At 37.6% G+C, this 19,359-nt stretch overlaps 1 protein-coding gene across 4 annotated transcripts in view; it reads right to left on the reverse strand.

Annotated features, from left to right (window-relative positions):
- ANK2 (ankyrin 2) overlaps positions 1–19,359 on the reverse strand; it is a 657,856-nt gene that overhangs the window by 227,462 nt on the left and 411,035 nt on the right. Inside the window, exon 1 of one of the 4 annotated variants that reach the window (XM_062199712.1) lies at positions 7,284–7,493. The exons of the other annotated variants lie outside the window; for them this stretch is intronic. Coding sequence (XP_062055696.1) covers positions 7,284–7,418 — 135 coding nt within the window. The 5' untranslated portion in view covers positions 7,419–7,493. Of the gene's footprint in view, positions 1–7,283; positions 7,494–19,359 lie in introns of those variants that run through there. 4 annotated transcript variants of the gene reach the window in all.

Raw genomic sequence — 19,359 nt, forward strand, 5'->3', positions numbered from 1 at the left:
ACCTCAGTAAGTTTGCAGGAAATGTTCATGTTTTTTAATTCCATTTTCCACAAACTTTTTCACATACCCACAAATAATAGTTCAAACAAATATGATTGTTTGGTTTGGATGTACTTCTTTGTAAGAAAATTATGAAAGAAATAAATTAGAGAGTATTTACAGTTTATTTCTCTCAGTAAAATATCTTTCACCAAATTTCTTTAGAATGCAACCATTGCAATTTATGTATAACTTCATATAAGAATTAATAATGATTCAAGTAAACAAATACTATAGAAAATGATATTATAGAAATATATAATATATAGCAACATATAATAATATATAGAAAATAATAGATGTTTAATGCAATTAATATTTTATACCAATAATGCATGCAATTATACTAATGGTACATTCCTTTATTAAAAACAAGATCATAGGGACCAGCATTGTGGTGCATTGGGTTAAGCTACTGCTTGACTATGAGCACCAGTTTCAGTCTTGGCTGCTCTACTTCCAATCCAGCTCCCTGCTAATGTGCCTGGGAAAGCAGTGGTAGATGGCCAAAGTTTTCGGGCCCCTGCATCCTCGTGGGAGATGCAGATGGATCCAGCCATTGTGCCCATTTGGGGAATGAACCAGCAGTTGAAAGATCTCTCTCTCTCTTTCTCTCTCACTCTCTGTAATTCTGCCTTTCAAATAAATAAAATAAATCTTTTTTAAAAACCAAGATTATAATAAAACTTCTTAGTCATCATGTTATTTCAATTTTTTTAGAAATGGCTTTTGCACCTCTTTCCAATGTTTGTGGCCTCTGATGTCATCTGGGAGTGTGTCAGTCACAGCTAGAAAATGCCCACAATTCCCTCTGTTTCTACTCACTAATTCATTCATCTTCCCCACAATATTTACTGAGAACCTGTTAAATGGTAGGCACTTTGTTGGACACCACAAAGAAAATGGAGCAAATTACAACCGAACTGATTCTCCTAAAACAGCCTTTGGTCAATGTCTCTCACTATGATACAGTTCAAATTCTAAATCTTGGCTTGTGAAGCTATTGATAATCTGACTCCTTTTCCAAATCTCATGGGTTTCACATGTGTTCCATAAAAACTGAGTATTATAACCAAGAGAATTTGCATACTGATTCTCAATCATCTTAATGTCATTACTAATTCCAAGACTTTTTGACTTTTCTGCAACTGTTTAAGCCATCATGCTGATACTTCATAATACACTGGACTTTCTCATTACACTATAATACGACATTGGACTTCTGCTTTGTCAGCACCTGGATTCTGCTCCTTCATCTTGGTAGGCCCATGACCCAGTAAATGCCCACTGAATACACAAGTGTACATCCTTCGCAACAGGAATCTAGATTGTACTCTGCTTCCCAGATCCCTTTCATGCTCCATCTTCTCCATTGGCGGGAGGAAAATATTTAACAATTAGTTCAGCTGCAACAGTAGAGGGAGATGCTCACAGAAGCCTCTTATTGATCCAGGAATTATCCTTCAGTTTGCTCATGTGGGAGATGAGAGTAGGCAGGGAAACCCTGTGTATGCAGTCAGACTACTCTCAGTAGAAGGGGCAGTTTCATGGGCTCATTGCACCAGCTCTTGAATTAGTCTTTATGGACCCATTTCAAACTGCAAACAAGTGGTACTGGGCTTCTGCCACATACCCTCTGCACATCAGCCCTGTCCACGAGGCATTCACAAAGCACGGAAGCCTGTATTGGACCTCCCTTTCTTGGGCATCCAAGAGACTCATTCCATCATTCATGCTGCCACTTAATGGCCTACTGTCTTTCAGAGTTAACTGATTATATGTAGCTACTCCTGCCACTAAAACTAGGTTGTAAACTCCTAGAGAACAGAAGCCATGAATTGTCTTCTTTCAAAGTTTGTCTTTAAATATCTAAAAGTTGCATAACCATGTTTTGTATCATTTTATATTTTTTGAAATGCTTACTAGAATGATTTTCATTATACTTTTGGTTCTTATTATTATGTCAAAACCAACATATGAAGATTTCTTCATCATTTATAAAAGTCCTACAGAAGACAATGCTTATTAATACCACTTAGTTTCTTAACTTCTATCTTCTTAAAGTTCAAAACTGAAGAAAAACTTAACTCTCTTGAAAAATATACTTCATAGATAGCAAATCCTCTCTCGCCCTCTTTTTCTGCCTCTACCTCCTCCACAATCTAGCACTCAGTTGCTCAAATAAAAAACTCCATCTTTTACTCTAATAACCTCATATCATCCTTTCATAGAAACAAAAATTACTTCTTGTCTGTGCTCCCTCCTAGTTCCACTGTTAAAACCTCAACCCAATCCTCCATCATTCTTTGGCCAACTTAATTGGTGTCCCTTTTTCCCTTCTGGTTGTACTCACAAACTATCCTCCACAAGGGAAGAGCTCACGTCTGTCTCTGATACTTTGTGCTGTTCACTCTCTCCTTTGTTCACTGTGCTTCAGCCATGCTGCCTATCCTTGCATCCCTCGAACACACTCTGCACATTCCTCCCTCTGCAGGTTCCTCACGCCCCCATTCGTGTTAACAGTTTATCCCCTACCACTAGCACTTCTTCTTGACATTAGATGGCCAGCACCTAATATTACACCTGATTTAATAAATGTTTGCTGACTGACTTAGTCTGTTTTGAATCACTGTCAGTCTAGCAGAAAAGTATACTGAATTGCTTTCATAACAACACAAGGATTCATGGCTCATAGCCTAATGTAATGAGAAAAATATAAAATAAAGAGAAAGCTAAAATAAAAAAATACTTAAAATTCACTCCTACAATGAAAAAAACTGTTTAAGTAAAAAAGCAGGAAAATAAAATCTCTAAGAATAAACCAATAGAAAGATGTGATCATTTAAAACAGCCAAGATGGACAACCAAAGTAATGTTTTTGATAAAGCATCACATTTGGTGTTTTGATCTTGAGACAAAGATAATTAATCTGATATGATTTTTAAAACTATAACAAAATGCATGATCCAGATAGAAGAGAAATATAGAATGCATTTAGAAGAATATGCATATATATATATATATATATATATATATATATATAAGTGACGCTACAGCAAAAACACAAGTTAAAAAAAAAAAGGGGAAAGTGAAATAAAGAACATTTGTGAATCTGTTCTAGATTACACCTTTTCAAGGCATGGTCATCTTGGAAGCCTGCTTGGACCCTTCAAGGCCTTGCTGAGTTATGTTCCAGATAGAGCTATCCTTGGATCTAGGGCAAAGCCCACAAGACATCTCTAGAACTCTCTCTTTCAGAAGTAAATTTGGAATACAAACAGCAGTCATCTACATAAATTAAAAAAAAGATATATGAGAGATATACAGTTGTCCCTTTTGTGATTAATATAAAAATTCAGAAGTGTAACCAATATTTATTATGAATATAAAATTTAAAACAGGTGAATTTTGTTCTTGGCTATCTCCTAATTCGCATGCTCACTCTCTCTCTCCTTTTTTTTTTTTTTTTTTGTGCTTCCAAGATAATTGTGTTAATAGCAGATCTTTGAGTGCTTCATGGATTAATATAAGAAGCAATCACATGTCGAAGGAAAACACTGACATATGCTCATGAGTCTTCACTTTCATTAGGAAGAAGACATCCTTTTAGTAGATTCCAAACAACATCTCTGGGGAGATCTCATGTGCCCTTGTGGGTCTGAGTGAAGGAGGGATGGGATGAGGGATATCTTAATGGATGGACCAGGATCCAGAGCAGCCCAGTCATCTAGAGTTTGGGGTGAAAGCATACCTCCATGCTACTAGAATCTTCATTGCATTAGTAAAATGAAAAACAGAAATTGCAACCAAATTTTTAATATTAGGTATAAATATATTAGAACTACTTCTAGCATACTGAGGAATGTTTATTGGTCTCAGAACAACCTTCCAAGATGGAGTATTATATTTTATATCTTTATGAAGTTGACAAATAAAAAGGTAATGATTTAATTTATATCTATAAGACTAGAAGAAAATAGTAACTAAAATTGCTACTTTGTAACTTAGTAATTGAAAAATTTAACAATTGAAAATGTAGTAAACAAATAACTTGGAATATAGCCAGCCCATGTGTTTATCTATTGTCTGTGACTATTTTTGCTCTAACAACAGCAGAAATCAGTAGCTGCAACATAGATACTGTGTTCCTTAAAATCTATAATAGTCACTCTCTGGTCCCTCACAGTTGGATGAACTCTGTAATGTAAAGATTAATTTGGATATGCATTACAAAATAAGACACTATTTTTCCAGCTATAGAATTTCATAACCACAAAGCATAGGTATATGAGCTGTTTAACTTTTCACTATGATTTTTAAATATTTGCTTAAATCTAAAAATTTATCATGCTGTCAAAATAATATTCAATTTCCTTTTATGTAACTATATTTGTACAGCTTCTGTGTTTAGTTATATAACATATCTGGAAGTTATTATGGTTTGGTTTGCTTTATCTTTCTAAAAATCTCTATGTGAAGTTTCAAATGTGGACAGACAATATTTGTTCAAGGAAAAATTATCTTTTCCAACCCAATTCCTGACTGATTTCTTCCTCACCATTCTAATTATAAAATATTCAAAATTTTAAATAAAACATAGAAAAATGAAATATTACTTTTCAAAAGCCCAGTAAATTTAGTATTTTAAATTTATGGTTTATGTTTTACATTAGTTTAGTTCTGATTCTGAGCAAAGTGGGAAATTTACTTTATATGAAACTTCTGATCCAACAACACAATCTCTATAAACCATCTCTAAGTTTATTTCCAGAACAAATGCAAAAACCTGTTTCTACTTTTTCTTTTAAGAAAAAGAATATAATTAAGAGTTCTGAAGTTCTAAATCATCATTAATTGTGAAAGGCACAAATAGCTGGAAAGTAAGTGATTTAGCAATGTACAGAATCAGGATTTAAAGAAAGACTGGCTTCAGTCTTATAATTTTAAGAAGTAAAGAAAGATGATAATTTTCTTAAGTTTGGGTAAGTTAAGCTATATAGAACCATATATTTTGCTAAGTCACCCTTGGTATTACACATTAACTTTTTTAGGTTCTGTGGAGAAATTCTGGATCAAACATGCCCTCAGAAGGTAGGTAGTGGGTCCATTTGCACCCTGACAATTTCTTCTCTGTCACAAAGAGCAGTATATGCCCCAGTCTATTAAGTCAACAGCAGAAGAATTTACTTAGTGACCAAAAGACTATATGCATGTTAACTGAGACAATTCAGATTGCTCATTTTTGAAAACTAACTCATCTTTTTATCATAGTCAATATGTATTGAGGGATAGTAATTTAACACGGCAAAGTTACTGTTCAATATTTCATTTAAAAAGTTTTTAAATAGTTTGTGAACACTGACTGAAGCTTTGGACCTCAAAATCATGGTGACACTTCCTCTTCTTTACCAAAAAGAATCTATTAACTACCAATATATCACCATTTTGTTCTCTACATTTTAAAAATATACTTTCATATTTCATTCCTAAATCACCTCTCACTTCTTTTTATGTGTCACATTTTTCTAAACGACTGTTAAAAGATGAAAAAAATGGAGAACATGTGCATCAAAAACACTGGTAAATTACTAACCATTTAAAAGAATATTCTAAACTAATAAAAAAAAACCTTCATGAACATAAAAGCTATCTTTTAAACACAGGAATTAAATCTTAGAGAGAATATATTTATGCACAGCAACAAAGCAAGCCTCTAGGGTTACTGCTGGTCCATCTTCTGTGGCTCCTCGGTTCAGAAAGCTGCATTAGAGAGTGAGAAAGCCGGAGTGGCTTTCCAGGAGGATGTGGGTAATTTTCAGCTATCATTGAGAAAGGCAAATGCAACTGCTCCTGATGACGACCCTCACCTGTGTGGTTGTTAAAGCAGAAGGCCTCCCTCCCCCTGCCTGTTTCTCTTCCCTTCCGGAAGCTCCTCCTTTTTCTACTCCCCTTGCTGTTCACTTTTGCTAACTGCAAAACATTGGCTCTGCACGTTGTTTTTATTGACAAACTCTTAGCTTTGGGTTTTGTTTTTAATATAGAAAGCTTTTATTTAATAAATATAAATTTCATAAGTACAACTTTTGGATTGTAGTAGTTCTTCCCCCATACCCGCCCTCCCACCCCCAAACCATCCCACCTCCTACTCCCTCTCCCATCCCATTCTTCATCAGGATTCATTAATTACCTTTATATACAGAAGATCAACACTATACTAAGTAAAGATTTCAACAGTTTGCACCCATACAGACACACAAAATAGGTTTTAATTTCACTACGGTCTGCACTCCAGTGCTAAGAAATGGTGAAATTCAATAAGGTCAGGTACAAGCCAAAGAGAGAGAATTGAGCATACCACCTTCACTTCATGGAATTTTATATTCATTCCAGGAATTATCCAGGCAAGTGCAAAATAAGATCAAACTCCTCTGCTAGTCTTACTGAAAATCCTACATATCTTAGTTCCATGGTTTCAGTTTGGAATAAATAACTTGCAGTAAGGTCAAATTCCTGGATCTAACAGATGAAAGATACACTTTATTCTCCAGCAAGTATGGAAATCAAAATATTTCAGAAAGGGATTCCTGGCTGAAATTTTAAAAATCACAATAAGCCTTTGTAGCCATTTTAAGGAACACATCATACCACTGAATTATTAAAATCTGAGCGTCAACTTAAATATTTCATTGCTCAACTTTTAAGCCTTTTTACAGACTGATATTCTCATACTTGGAGCATTATTTAAAAGACTTTTCACTGTAGTCAAATAACAGAAATAAAATGCCTAACAGGCTGGAGCTTGGATTATAAATTAAAACATACTTAAAAAATACTCAGTGACTAGTGAAGAATGAGTTACACATGAACATATATATATATATATATATATATATGCAAAAGAATGTGGCAGCCTGAATGTAAGTGAATCTCTGCAATTTTGCTGAAAGTCACTCTGCAATAATACCATAAAATATGTGCTCATCTTTGGACAATACTTGAAATTAAAGCAACAGCGTCATTGCTCATCCCCAAAGTTAAAGGCAGCTGAGAGGACACCAACATGTGGCACTGCCTAGCAGGAAGAGGAAAGAGCATGCCACTGAGTCAGTCAGTCAGCTGGTTTGATCACATTGGCTTCATTGTCAACGTCCTCCCAGGAAGTTTAGTGGTCTGACCAATGAGCTCCACTGTTGATTCTTATGCCACCATCCTCCCTTCCTCCTCATCTGGGGCTTAAAACTTACCCGCGCCCCGGGTTCTTTGACGTCCTCACTGCTATAGCCATAGTAGTCTGGGGCTTTATCCAATTCCTGCATGTTTCCGTGTGCCCTTATACTCTTATCTGCATGGCAAGACGAGCAGACAGCTGCATTTCCCATCTCAGTTCTGTAGTTCCTGCGGTCAGTTGGGCCCGTGCTTGCCTTCTGCACTCTGTCCAGGGCTCCCAGGGGCACACTAACATGGACAATTCATCAAGAAGATCCTTGGCTCCTCCACTCAGTCCCCCTACACGCCCCTCACCAGGCCTACCCATCTGCCGGCTGGCTTGCTGGTGTCAGAGAGAACTCAAAACCCGGCAACTGCAGGCTGCATTCAGTGGCCATTTCCAATTCAGGCACTGCCTGTCTATTTTTACACCTACCAGGCCAGCTATGCATGTCAATGGAGTGAGGGGGGTGAGGCCGAGGGAGCAGGGGAGGGGGCGGCGCTGTTTTGTTTTTCACCATGCAAGCAGCCTGCTTCACACATGGATTAAAGTTCCTGCTGTGGAAAATGTCTCCACATATGAGAATTTTTGCATCTCTCAGTGAATGCCTTTGAATCCTGTGATTTTAACCCCCTCTGTCTCTATTCACACAGAATTCTAAATCTGTTAATACCATTTATCAGCATAGCAAATAAAAGCTATTTCTTTGATTACCAAAACCAAGTAGCGTCCACATGGCTTATATATGTACTATCTTTTTCCTTATCATTTACAGAAAACAATTAACCATCCTTGTAGAATTTAACATTCACAGGAAATGTATCAGTTAAAGTGGCAAATTGACACAGGTAAGGATTTTTTTGGAAAGCATGTACAATTTGTCATTATGCATGAGTGGTCACCTAAGAGCAAATGTTTTGAATAATTTATAATTCTTTTTAATTTTAAGAAGTTTGAAAATATTTCCCCCAAGTTTACAAAAAAAGATAGGTTTTAACAATATACAATTTTTGAAATCATATCACAGATTAAAAAAAAAACAAACAAATTTCTTCCTGAGATGAGCACAGCAAACACAGTATACTTCGTTATAAATTATAAAACTTTACATATAGTTAATATAAAGACAATAAGCTTTATCTTCCCACTAAATTTCATGTATGTGTAGGTATTTGAATATTAGTTTCTTTCTTCCTATGTCAGTTGTGTATATAAATATCTTCTCCTTCAAACAGTTTTAAACTACTCAATGTAAGGTCCAAACTTTGTAACTTCCATCCACATGCTATATATTAAACACTGAAGGTCTAATAAGTACATTGAATTGAATGCAATCGTTTGGGGAAAACAGGATGTGGAAAGTATTGAGAAATTAACCATAATATGGTTGCTACACTAGAATTCACCTTTTTGATTTGTCATTATTTTTTAAAAACTAAAAACAATTCTTAAAATTAAAAATAGCATTCCTGAAACACCATTCTCATATTTGAGTTCATGAAGCCCTATAAACTCTGATCTGGGGATGACATTTTTGGATTACTCCTTTCCATAGGTTCCCAAGCTGCATTTTTCAGTCGGTCTGGTTGTGAATAACTCTTCATTGCAGAGTTTCTAAGTCTAATACCATAAAGATCCTCTCTCTACACTCCAATTTCTGAGAAGCATCTCAAGTATTCAGTGAAAATATTTTTAGTTCTCAGGTATAGCAAATGCACCATTTTATCTTAAACTAGTGACTGAATCTGCAATCTCAGAGTCAACCGGGACAGCACACACAATTTCTCCACTCTTGCTGAACAGGAGCATAATCTGAACACTGTTAATATTAAAGCTTTAAGTGAAACAGACCAGACTGTGGGCAGAGATGTACCAAGTAAAACCTTTCATGTTGCCTGAATAATTGTATAAACATTAATCTCATGATTCATCATAATATGGCAATGTCTCATCAGATGTTCCACATATTTGAGCCACATACTGTATTAAGTTAGCTGTGACGTCTAATGATGTGTGTACAAAATCGTCTAAGGGGATGTGGTTTTAAGTTTCCTGTCTTCTTCTCCATAGTTCTTAGAGCCTGGAGAAGTTTTGTGGTCCACAAGCCTTACAAATGAATGTTTCTTCTTGAATACATAAGAACCATTTTATTCAGATATAAACCAGGATTTTCCTAGTGATTGAATGAGGTGTCTGCCCCCCCAACACACACATAAACACTCTGGAATTTGTTTACTACTTCTGAAACATGAAAATTTAACATTCAACAGAATTTTAAATACAGAATAATGAAAACACTAAAAGCAAATTCTAAAAATGATCTGAGCTTCTGAAACACCGCACTTATATGTGTAAAAGCAGTATTTACTCCAGATCAGGGAGCTGTCGCCAGGTGTGAAATGAATAATTTTGCTGCGCTTTAACAGCATGAATTGTTGCCTGGCTTCTTTGTATCTGATTCATATATTACCCATTCTACCACCAGGTCTTTGCTTTTGCTCCTCCTTCAACCAAACATGCACGCCTTCCTCCACCACACCATGCTCACTGCCTCCTTCACAGCTCATCTGAAAATTCACTTTCCTCTGTAGCTCTAAAGACAGATCATCGTCCTTCTACCCCTCCTGGACTTTTGGGACTAATATAATCCCATACAACTCCTGCTTTATAAAAAACAAGAGTGGGGAATGTTAGTAAAATGGTGCAGTCTTATCTATGGCACGAGCTACACCCTGACACCATCCTAGGCTCCAGCTCCCACCGCCATTGCTGGAAGCCAGGTGGCCACATGGCCTAATCACCGGTGTCAAGCTCCACCCCCATCCTAATGGGATTCGCTGCTCCTACTTCCCTGCCTGCCCCCCAAGCAAAGTTTTAAAAGGACCTGTTCCAGAACACGTGTCTCTCTCCCTCCTTCTCTCGGTCTGCTGATCTCTCTGTCTCTCTCTTGATCTCTCTTACGCTCTCCTTCTACTTCTTTTCTTCTTTGCCCCTTCCTTCCAGTCTATTGAGTTTCCCCCAAAAACCCTTTCCCTTAAAAAAAAAAAAAGAAAATTCACTTTCCTCTAAAAGAATTCATTATACCTATGTTAGTTCCTTAATTTGTTCAAATGTCTTTTTCAATATGGTTGGGACTACCATCAGCTTTTACTTTTTCTTCATGATAGCCTAGTGGCGCTCAACTGATCTCACAGATGTAAACATGTACACTAGTATTAGAAAGTAGCTCCATATAGGAATACAGTTCATAAATCAGTATTAAACAGAACTACACTGACCTTAAACTTCTCTTTTTCACATATTAACAGTAATAATTTAATAACTGAAAGCAACTTAAAGCAGGACAAATCTTCAATTCCATCTCCAGTTTTGCAAAAACACTCCTTTAGTTTTGAAAAAAAAATCATTTGGGATTAATTGTCCTACAAAAGAAATTGTGTTTTGTTAACAAAGGAAAAAACACTGAGAGTATGAATCAAAACAGTAACCTACTGACAACTCTTCGAAGACACTTTTTCTAAATGACTGCATCAGTTTTCTCCCCACCCCTTTTCTTCATGGTGGGAAATCATCTCATTCTCTTTCCATGAGTGAAAACTTCTGCTTGTTGAATATAAAATCCATAGTCCAATTGTTCAAAACCCATTGCTGAAGCTGAATGCCCAAGCAAGAAAGGCATGGTGCTCCTGTGCTGGCTAAAATGTCCTATTTTCTGTCAGAGCCGATTGAAATGATCTACCCAGATCATGTCATAGCGGTGAAAACAGAATTTCCAATGAACAGCTTCCTTTTGGCTATCACTCCAAACACGGATCCCACATGTTCTGATCAAAAGCACGTGTGTGGGGTCCAACACAGAGGGCATTAATCCAGAGGTTGGAAGATTTCTAGTTCTAGCTCCTGTGGCTTACAAAGAGTAGCTGCCAGACAGGCTTCTCATGAAAACTGGGTGACATGATAACCTATATACATAACATTGTGCCAAGTGGAAGGCAAGGGTAGCAAACACTGCAGCAATCATGCGTTAATAATATGCCTGTAGACAGCTGAGATTTCTGTGGACATCTGACATGGGATACACTTTTTGCCAGGGCAGAACAATGTCACCACTGTTCCTCAAAAATGCGTCAAAGTCATTAGGGCAAATTACTCACAAAGCAAATATTTGCATGTTTGACCACACTTAGAGCAGGATACTTGAACTTGACACGTGACATAGAAAGTGAAATTCAAACCCCCCATGATGTGACATATTTGCAATATCTTCCTAAATTCCAATGCATTTTTACTGTTACTTCATTTGTATTGCTGTTTCAAATCCATCACAAGAGATAAGCAATTAAGGACTGAGAACAAAGGCTGACTTCTCAGCTGTGTTCTGAAAGTCATCACTGAAGTTCTTGAAACAGCAAAGTTGAAAACCATCCACTGTTGTTTTCAATTCATTTTTCAGCACTAAGTGAAGTATCAGCAAACTGACACCTCAGTGAAAAAATAACTGTCTCAGTTCCATAATTTAACCCAAAGAGCTAGATCAGAACTCACAAAGTGCAGTTTTGAAAAGACGTCTTAGCTAGGAGTTACTAACTTTCATTAATTTACCTGTGCAGACTTACATAAACTTGATCAAATCCAGGCTGCAATTTTCTTCTTTGAAAAAACATTTTAAAATAGGTAGACTAGCCGATTTCTGGGTTCCTTCCAGCTCTCTGAAGGGGTTTGTTTCTAGGAACCAGAACCGGTTAACATCTGAACACACACCTAACACCAGATGGTAGTTGAATTGACCATCTATTTAATTTTTTCCTGCAGAATAAAAAGGGTGCAAATCACTTGGTATGATGCAGAACGAGCTCTGGTTCTGGGGCAGGCTCTGGGCATTCGTGTTTCCCAGGTAGACTCATGACAAGCTCCTCATTACTATCCGGGAGCTCATTTCCAAGGTCATGCTCCTTCTGCTTTTGCTCCACCTCTCCTAACAAACTTGAAACTTTTTTGAAAGCCATACATGCCACAACTTTTTATATCTCACAATCATATAATAACTGTCACTGGGGAAAAACTCTTACTCTGAAACTTTGCAGCATAGCTTTATAAGACATGGTTAGAAGATATTTGGCAAATCAACTGTATAAGCTAATAGGGGGTCTTATTTTCCAAAATGTCTTGATTCATTTTTACTTAAAGAGGAAGTGCTGTCTTATTAAAAGTAGGGAGGTGGGAAGAAAATGCCATAACTCTTTAAAATGTCGAATCAAAGAAAGTATCGTTCAGAACCATGAAATTCAATTTTTTTTCTTTCCTAAGAGTTGCAAGTTATTCCAGAGTATCTATTACACAAATGACAAAAGCAATGTAGTTTCTCCTAATCTAGATGATCATGCCCTAGCACGGCATTTAGTTAACAGCTTGAATTTTGAAGATTATTATTATGTGAGAATTATATCACCTTTGCTGAATATAGAAATCTGCTTAGATTAAAATATACCCCAACTCCTTTTCATCATGGTAACCATAACTTAAGATTGATGACGCCGGCGCCGCGGCTCACTAGGCTAATCCTCCGACTGCGGCACCAGCACACCGTGTTCTAGTCCCGGTCGGGGCGCCGGATTCTGTCCCAGTTGCCCCTCTTCCAGGCCAGCTCTCTGCTGTGGCCAGGGAGTACAGTGGAGGATGGCCCAAGTGCTTGGGCCCTGCACTCCATGGGAGACCAGGATAAGCACCTGGCTCCTGGCTTCAGATCAGCGCGGTGCGCCGGCCGTAGCGCGCCGGACGCGGTGGCCATTGGAGGGTGAACCAACGGCAAAAGGGAAGACCTTTCTTCTCTCTGTCTCTCTCTCTCACTGTCTACTCCGCCTGTCAAAAAAAAAAAAAAAAAAAAAAGATTGATGGCTTCAAATGTATTTATCTGATTAAACAGATGTTTGGTTCTTCCTATTGCATGAAAAATTCTAGATGCTCACAGAACCATGTGAAACCAAAGACAAGTTCCTCTGACTTTGGAACTCACTGACCTGTGGAAATGAAACTAGAACACTCTGTGCAATAATCCAGGCAGGGTGCTATTTTCTTTCATGTTTGAGTTGATTCAATATAATTCATTTGACTAAAAGTTGGACAGATAATGATTTTTGCGAATTGGGTCTGTTATGTAATCGATCAATCAGGAACACTGTTGCATAATTTATGGATCTACACGAGAGTCCCTATATTAACATATGGCATAACTCTTCTAATTGAGGTCAGTATAAATGACTTTTAGTGTTCATGCTTCCCACAAATTAATCAAAATAAATATTGCCAAGCTATTCATGTGCCCACAAACATCAATTAACCAATTCCATTTTACATTCCTCCCAGCTATTATTTTCATTCCAGACTGCTGCCTCTTGACTTCTGACATATAAAGGACAACATTCCTCAATAAACAGTGCTAACAACTTGTGAAGTTTTCCAAAGGCTACTCCACAGAATGCCCAGCACAAAGTGGGCGCTCAATAAATGTCGCTGACTGACATTAAAGGGACTAGGAGACAAGAAGGCAGGTGTCCAAAGCAAGGGCCATTTGATTGATTTTATGTTCTGTCATATTGCCCTGCATTTTGAAATGCAACATGAATAAAATAGTTCAGCCATTGTGCACTCCCACCTTTACTGAGAATAAAAGTGTGGGTGTGTGTGCATGATACTCAGAAAATGGTTAACTACTAAGCCAGAAGCTCCCACAGCTTCATTTGAAGAATAGGTCAAGTGATTAAAATTAAAAAGTAAGAGAGGGAATATATTACCATCCAGCTTTCATGAATATTTTTTGAAACACCAGCCAGGGTTTTATTTTATTCAGGTTTCTCAAATTTCCATATACTATCTAGGAAGACAAGCTTATAGAGAAAACTGAAAAATACCCCCATTAAAGTGATTTTAAAATGAATGATATATAGCATAATTTCTGACCTGATAACTGGGAAAGTCTGCTGCCCCAATGAACAAAATTCTTGGAAGAAGTGATTGTTCATGGGAGGTTTGGGAGAAAGCTGACCCACAATGCTCTGTATGCATGCTGCATGTCACCACTGTCTAGACCTGTATGTCAAGGGGATCCTCACATGCCACAAAACCATGCTCAAATAGGGAGACAAGATAAATGCGAATACTGTCCTAATGAGATTTGTAATCAATCTTTCCAAATAATGTCTTACAACTAAGAATATAGGAAACCCCACCACTAGGCCCAAAGAATTATCCATGACTGAGACCAGGAAATAAAAACCCATTTATTCTCCCCTCATAGCTCAATCCTCACTTCACGTTGTATTGAGGTAATGTTTTCCTTTGAAGGTTCACAGACATTCAGTTACATTTACATGCTTAGTTTGTACAACTACCCTAAATTTTTTGGGTTATGACACAAAATAGAAGGGTATAACTGTTTTGATACACTTGTTATTGCCAAAAGATTTCTTCAGCTGTACAATAAAGCCTATTTCTATGTAATAATATGATCAAATATTTGAATTATTGGTCTCAAGGCATTTTAAAAGAATGATTTCCCAACAGAATACACACATATATCACTTGAAATTAAGCAGGAAACGGGCATTTAAAATACACTGTCAGGTGGTAGTCAAGTACTTGTCAATCAAGAACAAAATCAGGTTCAAATTAAATGTCCAAACTGAAGCAAATCTGACAATTTATCTTAAGTCTGACTTATCATGAAGATGGTAACTGATTTCCTTGTACTATCTTAAAACATTAACAAGCAATATCATTCAGTTATGCTGTACTTAACTTCAGAGAATGACTGTAAAATACGTTTTTTAAACTACATGTTGCGTGTGCATTAGGTTGAGAACAGTTGAATGACTATTATAGAATGACAGACTAAATGAAATTTATTTCAAAAACTATAAAACCTTAGAGCACTATAACAGAATCTAAATGCAATTGTCCAACTAATAATTCATCTGGATTCTATTTTAAGATTTGTCTAGAGTAAATTTATTCTATGTACCTTTAAGTATAGAGTTGTTTAAAGTCTTTCATATATTATTCATACTTTAAAAATCCTGATTATATATTATTTGTTCTCCCTGGAAAATAGGAGAATTATTTTTAAATTTTAAGTTAGGCCTACATTTCTTTTGAAAATAGAATCACTTTACAGGCAATCAAAACCTCTGGGAATAAAAAAATACAAAAATCAATTTCGTGGGGTAGGCATTTGGCATAGCAGGTAAAACACCACCCTGGATACCCATATCTCATATCAGAGTGCCTGATTTGAGTCCTGGTTCCATTCCTGACTCCAGCTTCTTGCTAACGTGTACCTTGGAAGGCAGCAGGTGATGATTCAAGTAGTTGGGAGACCTTGATTGAGTTCACAGACTGTTGTAGGTATTTGGGGAGTGAACAGAAGATACGAGATTCATATTCTCTCTCCCCCACTCCGACCCAGTATGCAGAAGCCTGCTCATTGAAGTCCTGCCTGACCAACAGGATTAGGGCCTGCAGTGGACATGGAGCCATCATGGTGGTTGTTATCCTGTATTGTCTTTTTATACATTTGGCCCCTTCACTAGACTATGAGCTCAGGATGAACATACATCCTATTTGTTTCCCCCTAATATTCCCAACAGTAGTTGCCTCTTCGTAGCATCACTCACAGGTGATCATTACATGACTAAATGAAAAAAACTTCGTTTACACATTTATAATATGATTGGTTTCTACAAACATTTCTTTCTTCCCATAAATATTTATTCAGCACTGTTTGCCAGGCCCAAACACATCATTTAGATAAAAAGAGGCAAACGTGTAATACTACTGATGTACACACAGAAATGCTTCAGTGAATCTCTGAGAATGGCAATCTGCAGAAATTTATCCAATTATAATTAAATGCTCCTTTGTTTTGTTCTCATTACTATTCTGTCAGTTTTTGTATGATTATTTTTTCAGATGTTTGATTTTCTTATGAAATGTTTCAGGCACTGAATCTGTTGCTAATCATCTAAATATGAGGAGGAATGAAAAGAACAGAAAAAAATAGCTATTACAGCAATAGTAGCCACAAACTGGAAGATGGCTTATTAGGTAAGGATAAAGCCACTAATCTACCAGGGATAGTTCAGGATGGCCATGGACATGGATGCTAAACACATAGAGAGTAAGCCTTGCACATGCCAGAGGGTTACAGTGATTGTTCTCTAGAGCTACAAACATATCACTCTTATGAACGTTTATACATACACACTGCTTTGTGGCTTGATCCTCATGGGCATAAAAGGTGTTATGTATAATAGAAACTTCTTTTTATTACATTCTCCCTAGCTGTAGAGCTGTCCTATGGGCTTTCATTAGGGCCTCACTTTTTCCTCATTGATAGATTATCAATGGATTTCCCCCCTTACTGTCACACTAGTCCGCTTCATAGACATCAACTCTGGCCACCACCTTCACTGACCTCATCTCTGATCCATGACACTCACATTCTTCTCCTCTTCTCCACATTCTTTATTTTTTTCAATATATCTTTTTTTTTTTTGCCAGGCAGAGTTAGACAGTGAGAGAGAGTTATAGACAGTGAGAGAGAAACAGAGAGAAAGGTCTTCCTTCCATTGGTTCACTCCCCTAATGGCCGCTACGGCCAGCACGCCAATCCGAAGCCAGGAGAAGCCAGGAGCTGGATGTTTCCTCCCAGTCTGCCATGCGGGTGCAGGGTCCAAGCACTTGAGCCATCCTCCGCTGCCCTCCCAGGCCACAGCAGAGAGCTGGACTGGAAGAGGAGCAACCGAGACTAGTACCCAGCACCTCAACCAGGACTAGAACCCAGGGTGCCGGCGCCGCAGGTGGAGGATTAGCCAAGTAAGCCGTGGTGCCAGCCCTTCAATATATCTTTACTTCTAACATATCTTACTTTTTAAAAAAGTTTTTATTTAATTAACACAAATTTCATATGTACAGCTTTTAGGAATATAGTGTTTCTTCCCCCCCAACCCCACCCTCCACCCCCACTCCCATCCCACCTCCTACTCCCTCTCCCATTCCATTTTTCATTAAGATTTCATTTTAATTCACTTTATATGCAGAAGACCAACTCTATACTAAGTAGAGATTTCCACTATTTGTACCCACACAGACACACAAAGTATAAAGTATTGTTTCAAGACAGGTTTTACTGTTAATTCTCATAGTATACCTCATTAAGGACAGAGGTCCAACATGGGGAGTAAGTGCACAGTGATTCCTATTGTTGATTTAACAATTAGCACTCTTATTTTTGACATCAGTGACCCCCCGAGGCTCTTGACATGAGCTGCCAATGCTATGGAAGTCTTCTGGGTCTACAAACTCTGTTGGTATTTAGACAGGGCCATATGCAAAGTAGAAGTACTCTCCTCCCTTCAGAGAAAAGTACAACCTTCTTTGATAGCCCCTTCTTTCCACTGGAGTCTCACTTGCAGAGATCCTCATGTAGGTTATTTTTTGCCACAGTGTCTTGGCTTTCCATGCCTGAAATACTCTTCTAGGAATTTCAGTCAGATCCAAATGCCTTAAGGGCTGATTCTAAGGTCAGAATGCTATTTAGGGTATTTGTCATTCTATGAGTCTGTTGTGTGGCCTGCTTTCCAAAACATATCTTACTTTCAATGCAAGTGCTAACTAACCTTTTAAATACTGACCATTACCAATAACGTAGCAAAGTCACAAATGTAAAAATACCTCACAGTTATCATCCTGTACTACATATTCATAGAAGAGATGTTCATTTCTGCCTTGTGTTTATGTTCAACAACCAATTATAGTCCTTAAGTGGAACTCTCCATTCTTTGCCACTATTGGGTATTAGTAATTCTGATATTCATAATTGTATTAATGTGCTTCCTGAAGAAATAAGCATCATAAAAATTCAAAGTCTTCTTTATATGACATTTGTAATGCTTTTTTTTAAAAGATTTTATTTATTTGACAGGTAGAGCTACAGACAGTGAGAGAGAGAGGCAGAGAGAAAGGTCTTCCTTCCATTGGTTCACCCCCAAATGGCCGCTACAGCCAGCACTGTGCCGATCTGAAGCCAGGAGCCAGGTGCTTCTTATTGATCTCCATGCGGGTGCAGGTGCATCTGGGCCATCCTCCACTGCCTTCCCGGGCCACAGCAGAAAGCTGGACTGGAAGAGGAGCAGCCAGGACTAGCCCGGCATCCATATGGGCTGCTGGCGCCGCAGGCGGAGGATTAACCAAGTGAGCTACGGCACCGACCCAACATTTGTAATGTTTGAAATTGGAATTTCCCTGGGGCTGGCATTGTAGCGTGGCTGGTAAAGCCGTAGACTGCAGTGCCAGCATCCAATATGGGCACTGGTTAAGTTCCAGCTGCTCCGCTTTGAATCTAGCTCTCGGCTATGACCTGGGAAAGCAGTAGAAGATGGCCCAAGTCCTTGAGCCCTTGCACCCACGTGGGAGACCTGGAAGAAGCTCCTGGCTCCTGGCTTTGGATTGGTGCAGCTCTGGCCGTTGCGGCCACTTGGGGAGTGAACCAGCAGATGGAAGACCTCTCTCTCTCTGCCTCTCCTTCTCTCTCTGTGTAACTCTGAATTTCAAAAAAAATAAATAAATCTTTAAAAAAAAAAAGAAATTGGAATTTACAATTTCTAAATTCCTATGGCTATAAAATTTATTTCTGACTTTGTATTTGGATAACTCAGAATACACAGAAACAGTTCTAATCAAATTTTGTCAAATTTTACCAAATGCATAGGTCATGTTCTATTTAGTTGACCAAGAAGTATGTCATGACAATTTAATTTTATCCTAAGTTCATCCTAAAAAAGAATCATCAATAAGGGTAAATGTAGCTTACATTAACCACTGACATTTTAAAATGTCAGTTTTATTGAAATATGCTTTCTATTTTAACAACATTTGATTTTAGCTGATCTGGGAATCCAATGTTAAAAACCATCCCAGATGAAGTATTTCCTTCTGCTTGTTCTGGAACCTATAAATAATAATAAACCTATAGCTGAGTTTATTATTATCCTGCCTTAAGATAAGGGAAGATCGATCTTTCTATGGTGTAGAGATCATATAGATCCTTAGGTCATTGT

Source organism: Lepus europaeus, chromosome 8, assembly GCF_033115175.1.
Source record: "Lepus europaeus isolate LE1 chromosome 8, mLepTim1.pri, whole genome shotgun sequence".
NCBI lineage: Eukaryota > Metazoa > Chordata > Mammalia > Lagomorpha > Leporidae > Lepus > Lepus europaeus.